Source organism: Onychostruthus taczanowskii, unplaced genomic scaffold, assembly GCF_017590055.1.
Source record: "Onychostruthus taczanowskii isolate IOZ18803 unplaced genomic scaffold, ASM1759005v1 scaffold15, whole genome shotgun sequence".
Classification (NCBI taxonomy): Eukaryota; Metazoa; Chordata; class Aves; order Passeriformes; family Passeridae; genus Onychostruthus; species Onychostruthus taczanowskii.
The window spans coordinates 2,247,707-2,257,858 of NW_024498685.1; the positions used below are offsets into that span (position 1 = coordinate 2,247,707).

The 10,152-nt window shown below is 39.6% G+C and overlaps 1 protein-coding gene across 1 annotated transcript; it reads right to left on the reverse strand.

The window, feature by feature from the left end:
• Nucleotides 1-5,088: 5,088 nt before the first annotated feature.
• CHRM2 (cholinergic receptor muscarinic 2) lies at nucleotides 5,089-6,760 on the reverse strand. Its single transcript, XM_041398660.1, has one exon. The coding sequence runs from the start codon at nucleotides 6,725-6,727 to the stop codon at nucleotides 5,330-5,332; it is 1,398 nt and encodes a 465-aa protein (XP_041254594.1). The 5' UTR covers nucleotides 6,728-6,760; the 3' UTR covers nucleotides 5,089-5,329.
• Nucleotides 6,761-10,152: the final 3,392 nt, after the last annotated feature.

Consider the following 10,152-nt stretch of genomic DNA (forward strand, 5'->3'; position numbering starts at 1 on the left):
TGGGGTCAAGGAGGTTAAATACCAGCATTCACAGTGCCTGAAAGGCAAGTGAAACTACAAGCCTGTAGCTGTAACACAGGTGATATTTGCTAAAGTAAGGAGGAAAGCTTTTTGGTAAAACTGTGGCAAAAGAGGAAAAACAGGCAGAGAAGAGAAGCCACAGAAAATTAAAGACCTTCTCTGAGGTTCCTTCAAGGCAAGATTCTCTAAAAACATTAAAAAAGATAGATTCCTTAAAAGTCTAGAGCATTTTGTAACATACCAGAACTGAAAAACCAATATTGTATAGAAATCATACCCTTGTAAGTGTCTGTAGTGAAAGAAAAGCTAACTTCTTTTAAGCCTCTCAATTTTTACCACTTGCATTGTTGTCATCTGGGACTGTTAAACTCCAAATTCACTACCAGCAAACACCCCCCCATGCACAGGGCCAGAGTTTGTTTCCCTGTCCTTTTTTATGTAAAATTTTAGATTCTAGCCCACAATTTGTCAAAAAATAAAGATGTTTTGAAAGTATTTTAAGGGGAGAGATAGCCATCAGCATGGCTCTACTCCACTCTTGCCCCCAGGCTGCATTCATGTCAAGTTTCCAGCAAGTTGGTTGTCAGGATGCTTTACCTATTCAGTCCTGCTAGGCCACTGCCATGATTAATTTTGGGGCATAGAAGTGGCAAGGAGAGGTACTGTCAGCAGAGGTGAAAAATTCAAAGTGTGCTACCCCAGCACCACAGGAGAAACTGGGAGCTGTGTCCTGAGGCAGAACTCACTCATCCATAGGAATGTCCCACTCATAGGAGTAAAGAACAGAGCTCAAAATCAGTCAGAACTGGGGAAGGGGACAGTGGGTTTGCTAGCAAGACCCATAGATAGATGGACACATTCAAATCCATAAGGAGATAAAAAAAAGTCTCTGCCCTCCTGCTCCTATCCCTAGATCAGAGGCCAGGAGCTGCTGGGCCACTTCGAGGGTTTCTTCAGTGGTGTGTGGGCTGTTTTTACCACAGCCACACTTTTTGAAGGCACCTCTTCTTATCAATATGTTTTTCTCCACCAGAAGAGTATAAAGTAGAGGGCTGATAGATTTAGCACTTTCTTTTGTCTCTTTCATGCTTTGTGCATGCCTAACAACTGATTTCTGGGGTCCACTTGAACACTCCCATCCCTATGAGCTTTTGTACAGCAAAAAAAAAAAAAAAAAAAAAAAAAAGAAAAAGAAAAAGAAAGCAAGAAAAAGGAATCTGACCTATATAGTTGTGTTTGTTGTCTTTGGACTACCTTTCATCAGGCAACATTCAAATACTTTGCTATCTTTCAATAGATCCTATGATTCCTAATAAATCAAATAGACATCTCAAACAGAAAGAAGGCTGACAGGTTTTTCTTAGATTTTGTTCTCACTGGAAAACAAATTTTAAATATTGCTTCACTTGCTTGCTTTCTTTCTTCCTTTTTTCCTTTTCCTTTTCCTCTTCCTCTTTTCCTTTTCTTTCTTTCTTTCTTTCTTTCTTTCTTTCTTTCTTTCTTTCTTTCTTTCTTTCTCTTTCTTCTTCCTTTCTTCCTTTCATTTCTCTTTGACACACATCTGTAATACTCAGAAAACTTGCCCACTGGATTGATGCATCTCCAAGTTGCTGTTCTCTTCCTGGAGCATGAACGTAGGGCTGTCCCATGACAACACAAATCACTCCCCATGGGCTGCCTCTTTCTGGAAACAATGAAAGAGGAAGAAAAGGAGGGGGCAAGAAGTTCTAACTGCAATTTTTTGTTGTTAGTTATAGTTTTTGGGATGTTTCTTCTTCTTCTTTTTGTTCTCATGAATCACCTGCACAGTGTACTGGATTTCTACTTGAAACAGAAGTGGCCAGCACAGCACTTGGTGTGGACGTGCCACTGGAATCCTCTGGCCAAGCTCAAGGTGAAGATGAGGCAGCTCCAGCAGCAGGGCCACCTGGGGCCTTGGGGACCACAGGGTGCAGGTGACAGCCAGGGAAGCCGAAGTTACCCAGGGAGAGCTGCTCTTCAAGACTGACATCTAGATCCTGTAGATCTATCATTCAGGAGGGAAGTGAAACTTGGTGAATGTGGTTTGGGACACAAAGGAAAGACATGAAAGCTCAAAGGATTTGCAAGAAGAAATTATTTGGTGGTTCTGGACCATTAGCACATTTTCGTCTTACTGAGCCACAACCACCTGAAGACCCAAGAGGTTCCCAATATCTGAGGGCATGTTCTGCCTCTTCTCTGCCTTCAGGAGGGGCGAGACAGTGCAGTAAGTGTTTGCTCTGCACGTCCCAGCAGCAGGCAATGCACACTAGGCAGACAAGGTTCCATGCAATATCTTGAATATTAGCTTGTTATTTTTCATGTATATAAACCATGTAGGGTTGTGTGTTTGCATGCCAGTGGATCCTTACATAGGTGCACTCTGTAATCTATTTTTACACTGTTTAATTGTTTGCAAATGTAAATGTACCATAAACTGTTACAGGGTGGAAACACAGAGGATTGTGTGCTCCGCAAGCCTTTTAAATATACTATAACACAAATCAAAGAACCTTCTGACATCAAAAGTGAGGGTGGTGCTAGGAAAAAGTGCTGAAAGACTTCAAAATTATGTTTTTCCTTTGCTTGTATTTTTCCATGAATGCGGGCCCCGAAATACTTTTCTTCCTGTGGTATTTTGAGTGTCATCATATCACATGATGGAGGAGTATAATTGCAATCTACCTGTTGCACTTCTTAACCTGTAGGAGTGTCCTTATCTGTTAGATTAATTAATTATGAACAAGTGATAGCTTCAAATGTGAGAATAAGGGATTTGCACACCTGCCAGAAAACCAGAGTTAAAGGGTGAAGTATGGCTATTCAAACCATTATTTCCCAGTTTGAGTACCTGTACTATTGATACCCATAGCACTTGCTGAAAGAAAGAAGCAGGTGTGTTTCTTTTATGAAACTTTTCTAAAGAAGTCAGATTTAGAAATTGAACATATTTGATTTTATTTTATCAGGATTTTTCTAACACTGTAAGAGAATGAAAAACCTAGGAATGTGTAAGTCCTTCCTTTGACCTGTCAAGATAAATAGTGAATGAAGTTTAAAAAGGCAAGCAGTGCTCATTTTGGCAAGCTTTGTCATTTAGTTATTCTTCCTTACAAGCAGGAAAATGAAAACTTGATATGACTCAAGGCAAGTGAGGGTTGCAAAATTAGATCCTTGGCTGTATAGAGACAGTTATATTAGGATGAAGTCACTAGGGGTATAAATTCAATGACTTCATATTAAGACATGTTAATCTGGGATTTAACATGGCCTTAATTTACTGTAGTTTAATCCTCCTCATTTTCACTTTCTGTTGGGAACTTGCACTGCAAAATATGAAAATTGTCATGATACCAGAGTGCTTTGACACTGTGCTCCATTAAACTTGTCAAATGTAAAACTTAATTATGCAAGATTAATTTCTCTGTAATCTCAGAGGTTGCTATATTGAGGTGCATTTTGGAATACTCTGAAGTTGTAGCGTGAAATAACCAAATTAATTGGTGTCCTCTTTGGTGGGTGGCTTTCACTCGAGAAAAGGGATCCTCAGGACACTGTCTATGCTCTTTTTGGGTAAGAAAACATATAAATGTACCTTTGTTAGGGGCTGGAAATTAGAGGTACGAGAAGGAGGTATATAAAATATGCACAGACAATCTCTGTTTTCAGTGATCTATACCCTCTGACCTGTCCACAAAATGTTTAGTTTTGCTACGGTAAATATCAAATACTGGAATACTAAATTCTTTGTTGGGCAGAAATGATGTAAATTTCACCTAGTGTAGAGTAACAAAAAATATTTGAACTTAACCCTTGCCAGACACCCATCAAGACTATTTTAATATCTGTTTTTCTATAACCACAGTTTTCCTGTCTGCATTTTTATTAGTGTTACCCCTTGACTTACAGTCAAAATATGGCTCTCAGGTAGTACAAGGCAATGTGACCAATATATTTTCCAGAAAGCAAACATCTTGTGCAGGATTCACCCAGAAAGGACTCCAGTTTCACACTAAGGGATTAGCAGAGCTTGATCCAGGTGGGTATGTCAGTCTGTCTTATTCTTTACCTCAATAAATTAATCACAGAATTATCTTTAGACAGGTCAAGAGCATGGTCATCTAATATTAATTATTCATTTGTGAAGCCTCAACATGCCTCTTCATCTGTACATCCAACTTTAAATGGATGTAGCTTTTCATTTTTCTAGTAACAACCTTGTTTCTATTCTTCAGCTGAGTCCCTTTGTTTGGCCACCATGGTGGCTGACTGGATGAGACATTTACATTTACAGCTTCTTTTGATGTTCAGTCTTGCCCTGGACAAGTAAGGTACAGAAAGGAAGAGAAGACTGATGAAGGTAAAAGACAAATCCACAGGTTGATGTTATGTGACGAATAAAGTGAACAAAATTGCCTCAAAAGCTTTGGTTTACATGGATGCTGAAGAAGCCTTGGCACGTAGCAATCTAGATGAGACCACATCTTTTCACTTTGATCTTGACATGATGAAGTAGTCACAGAACAAAAGCCCCTGGGATGGGGCAAGCAGCAAACTTGGAACAATATACAATGATTACACATTGTGCATAAGAACACTTTCAGAACTGATGTGGTGTTGGAAATGGTGGTGTCATAAACAACAAAAAAAACTTCCATCACGATTTACCTAACATTAAGCTTCTTACATGACAGTGGCAAAACAGCTTTAGAAAACTTTGAGCTTTAGAAAATTTCTGCCATGATTGTTTTGGATTATGCAATGATCTTCCAAACTCCTATGCCTCTTCTACACAGTTATTATTAAATTTTTTTTGTTTTTTTTTTTTTTTTTTTTTTTTTTGTTTTATTTTTAACCTGGATGAAGACATAATAAACACACACAGGGAAAAAACAAAAACAAAACCAAAAACAACAACAAAAAAAAAAAAAAAACCAAGAAAAAGAGCATGATAGAACAAGTATTTTACACAGAATGACCCAAAAATCATAGACTTTAAAGCCCTTCTGCAGAATACTCTCAGAAAGTAAGGAACTGTGCCTCCAGTCCACATACTTGAATAATTTCTCAAACATCCCCGTGTCCTAAAGATTTATTTTCATTTATTAAAAAAATGTTTTAAAGTGTAGTCCTCAGGGGTACAGCTGACGCCCCTTATCAGTATTTCCACTAACATCCTGGATTGCACATTCCACAGAAGACCATAAAGTGCTGTAGCATCAAGGGTTTTTTTAAAATTTAACTTGGAACTTCTTCACCCTTTCCATAATTATTTTCATTATTATTTTTACCTTGTAGCTCCTATATTCTTGTACTGACACATAAGAAGGTCCTTAAAGGTCTTCTTGAAGGTGGCGTTGCAGAGCGCGTAGCAGGCGGGGTTGACGGTGCTGTTGATGTAACAGAGCCAGTAACTGAGGGTCCATACGGTGCTAGGGATGCAGGATGTGCAAAAGCTGTTGATGAGCACAATCACATTGTATGGGGTCCAGGTGATGATGAAGGCCAGGAGGATGGCCAAAATCGTCCTTGTCACCTTTTTCTCTCTAGAAGGGGGTGGTTTCTTTTTGGCTGGCTGCTTTGTCATCCTGACGATTTTCCGGGCTACGCTGTTCTGCTTCTCCTCCCCGTTTGTGCCTACAATCTCCACGGTAGTGTTGGTAGGGGCACAGCAGTCCCCCTTTTGGGACTTGGTGACTATCCTGATGCATGTCAGCTTGGAATTCTCTGCTTTGACATGGTCTTGGGAGGTAGAAGCCTGTCTGGCATCTTTGGTAGCTTCATCCTCTTTCAAGTTGGAAGCGACCACACTGATGGAGGTGGAGTCGTTGGAGCTCTCCTTCTCACCTTGAACACAGTTATTGGTCACAGTCTCTTCACTGGTTTTTCCATTCTGAATTTTGCTGTGCTCCAACCTATCCCCGCTGGTTGGGATATTGTTATTGTTTGGTTTCACTATTTTACCTTGGACAAGACTAGGGGAAACTGTTTCTTGGTTTTGGGTAGCTTCCTTTTTTCCTTTCTTTATCCGACTCTTACTGGCTCGAGAGATTTGCCAGTAAAGGACAGTCATAATGATAACAGGCAAATAGAAGGCTGCAATGGCAGTGCCAAAAGTGACAGCAGGATTGGAAAAAAACTGGATGTAGCAATCCCCATCTGGGACAGTCCTTCCTCCCACAATGAATTGCCAGAAGAGAATTGCAGGGGCCCAGAGGATGAAGGACAGCACCCAGGCAGCTGCGATCATCATGCCGGCCATCTTCGTGGTCCGCTTCACGGGATATGTCAGGGGCTTGGTGACACAAAAGTACCTGTCAAAGCTGATAATGAGCAGGTTCATTACAGAGGCATTGCTGACCACATAGTCAAGAGCCAGCCAGAGGTCACACACCACGGGCCCCAAGGGCCAGTAGCCTATCACAGTGTAGAGGGTGTACAGGTTCATGGAAAAGATGCCGATGATCAAGTCAGCGCAGGCCAGGCTGAACAGGAAATAATTGTTGACAGTCTGAAGGTGCCTGTTGACTTTGATTGACACCATGACCAGGATGTTCCCAATTATGGTGACTAGGCTGAGTGACCCTGCCACCAGGACGATGAACACCACCTCGACAGTTTTATAGCGGCTCTCCAAGGCCATCACATTTTCAGAGGAAGAGTTTATGTATGTTGAGTTATTCATTTTGCTTCTGATAACAAGATACCCAGCTACAACTTAATCCTGCAGAGGAAAAAAAAGAAAACAGATACCATGAGGAAGTTAGTCCCTTTGCCTTTAAGGAATGGATCCCCCCAAAAAAAGACTTGGCAAAAGTTTAAAGCTAGATGTATTCAGGAAAAACCAGTCAGCTTTGGCTAAAGGAAACACCTTACAGTGTACAGTTTAGGAATAACAGAACAATAGGCTAGATCTAAATATGTGAGAAAGGCACACATTTGGATGGAAAACTACATTTTTAAGTTCTCAGATGCATTTTCTCTTTGTTATTTTTTTGTTGACTTGAATATTTTGGAACTGAACCTGCATATTATTTTCTTTCTTGCTAACAAAATAGTTCACTTTGCTCATTTCAAACCCTATTCCAAATAAAAAGTCTAGACTGGAGGATGTAATGTTCTTATAATCCAAAGTGAAGCTGTGATCTACTGAGAGACAGATCATGGGAAGGAGATCTCTGTTTCTGTGTTTCTTTCATTCTCCACCTGGGCATGATTCTGTGAGATTTATGGAAAGGGTTTTTATCATATCTCCCCCCAATTTTCTTACCCTGCAGTTCCTTTTTTAGGCAACACATACAAAGATTCTGGCACTTCATCAAGTTAATTAGTCTGTCAATAAACAAAAGAGGGTAGGTTTTGAAGTTAACAGAGTTTGTAAACTCACCTCAGTTGAGCATTTGCTTATCTAATTAGATCCAAACATATTTTATTTCTAATTTTTTTTTCAATTTCAGTAAGATTAAAGTTATTTTTTACTTACTTTTGAGCATTTGTACCTGGGTAAGACACTGTTGTTTGTTTGGGTTTTTTTTAAACATGGTATTATCTTTTGATGCTTGCTTCATTGCACTTTTCCCATTATTTTTCAAATCATAATATTTTTAATCTGCATCACATAAAGCTAAAACAAAAGGTCTGAAATAGATATCAGGGTAATGCTAAATAAAGAAACAGATAAAAATCAGTTTTGTTTACACATAGCAATTATTTTTGTGCCCCTTATACCCTACTGGCAGTGCTCAATAAATAGTAATTAAATTGCTAGTGATATACATTTAATAGAAGAGTAAGAAAACAGTGCATGCTTTTGCCTTCAGGCTATATTCTATCCTTTTGTGCATCCCCTGGAAGTCAATAGAATGCGCCAGAATTGTACAGCATCTGAGTGCTCATTATTTATGAGCTGTGCTCAAGGGATTATTGAAGCATGAAGGCCAGATGTGACAGGGAAGTTAGAGTTTTTTTATAATTACAATATTCTGCTGTTTTTACCCCCACAAATAAGGCATCACTTCTTTAAGAAGGAGTCTATAAACATGGTGGTGCAATCAAAGGAAGACAAAAAAAATTATCTATGTATGTCTCCTCTGTACACCAGGGATTAGAAAATTCTCCTCTGGCCCCTCTGACTAACCTGCTGATGCACAGACATATGCAGTCCACGTCACTTCAAAGGAGCAATGCATCTTTACTGTCATTTCAGAACTGTGCTTTTTTTTTTCCCCCCCCTTTTTCCAGATGCAAAGGAAAGATGATGCAAAATGTCAGCACAGTGGCAAAACCCCTTCTGAACTCTTGGAAAAATAAGCAAGCCTGTCTCTGTGGAAAAGTCAAAATGCTAAACCAGAGTAAAAGGTTTTTTGTCTGAGGAAACTTTGTAATCTTGAAATTTATACTTAAAAAATACAACTGGCAGAGGGTGGGGCTCATGCATTTGCCTTTGCTGTCAAAAACAGCTAAAATTTTTTTGCCAATTCTGTGTTGAAGTGAATACATGAATAAATAAAGGAACATAAGGTTAGACAGACATTTATTTCTTGCTATCTATTTACAGGTACAACACTAAAATCCTTGAGATCAGGCTCAAGATAATGAAATGAGGAAGAGGAATGCTTCCGTTAAGTGTGTCCTTTGTGCAGTAGGAATAGGCTGAGGGGAATGTAGCAGAATTTCTACTCTGTGCAAAAACATTGATGGGACACCTTTAATATATAGGACTGTCATTTCAGCAATTCCAAGTCTATTTTTCTCCCAAAGCTTCACACCTGAGCAGCTGGTTATCCAGTTAGATGTGTAAGATATCAATTTTTTGGACAAGCTCAGAATTTCTCCCAACCAGAACCATTTTTGAACATTCTTAACAAAATGCATTTTTTATGAAGAGGCAAAATCATGCATAGAGATATATTGATTTAAAAAAAAAAATCAGCTGAAGAAGGTTCATGATCTAGTGCTCTGCAGCTACCTCTGGTGACACAAAGTGAGTGGGGGAGCAAAATTCAAATGAGTGAGAGTGGATTAAAGATGAAAAAAATCATGATTTGTTTTAAGAAAACAAGTGTTTCTCTACAACATATTTTTGAAAGACTGTTCAGAAGTTCTGTTTTCATTCCACTGAAGAACAAAATTAATTTTAAAAACTTGAAATTTATAAAATCAAATTACCATTTCCCAGCTGACTTTATGAGTCTTTTCAGGTGAATTTTTTACCCACTCTCACTGTAAATATTGGCAATTCAGTAACAATTCACCTGATTTCATGGGGATCTATGGGATGCAAGGAGATGGATGAAAGCTAAAAGCTAATCTTCCTTGCTAGGAATAGGATTTCATTGTGTTAATATGAATGGAGGCAAAGGAAAGGAGTCTCTTTCCCTCTTTTTGCACAAAATTTTCCAGCCCTTAAGAAGGCTGGTAGCTCTGGGCTGCAAATTACAAGAGCAGTTATAGCTTTCTGAGGTACAGGGAAATATCTGCTGTCGCCAGCTCAGTAAAAGCTTCCCTTTTCCTGCATCAGTGTGATGGTAAAGTGAAGCATATTTTGCTGTGTGTGTTGATGAGAGGGTGTAGGGCTGGAGAGAAAAATCTGATTTCACTGACATACATGGTCACTGCTCAGAGTACTAGAATTACCCACGCAGAGGCAGGGGTGTGCATGCTTCCTAACCCAAGAGCCCCTGCAATCCTCTGGGCTCCAGCAGGATTGGCATCAGGTGCACAGAGAGGGTTCTGTTTCTCATCGTGGCTGTTTGCTGCCTCGCTGCAGGACTGCCTGAGCACTACTTCTGTTTTTGTCTTGCCACCGAGCCCATCTCTCCTGCTGCTGAGGCAGTTGTTATGGGAGCAGATGTTATTCATCAGGCAGACCTACGGGGCAGAGGCATTTTAAGGTAATATGACCTCCTGTGTGAGAAATACCAGATCTTATTCTTGAACAAACAGAGCTCTCCTCTGCAAGCCCATGGGTGTTTGTGTGAGTTGCACAATATGGCACTGACTCCCATGGGCTACCATAATTTATCCTTCTATACTAAGTGCATTCTTGCTAAACAGAGAATACCCAGAAAAGGCAAGGAATGTCTCTTGTGACCTTAAAAGCAACCAAGA

Bases quoted from the DNA above. Each gene is read 5' to 3' on its own strand.
- CHRM2 (XM_041398660.1), bottom strand. From the start codon at position 6,727: ATGAATAACTCAACATACATAAACTCTTCCTCTGAAAATGTGATGGCC.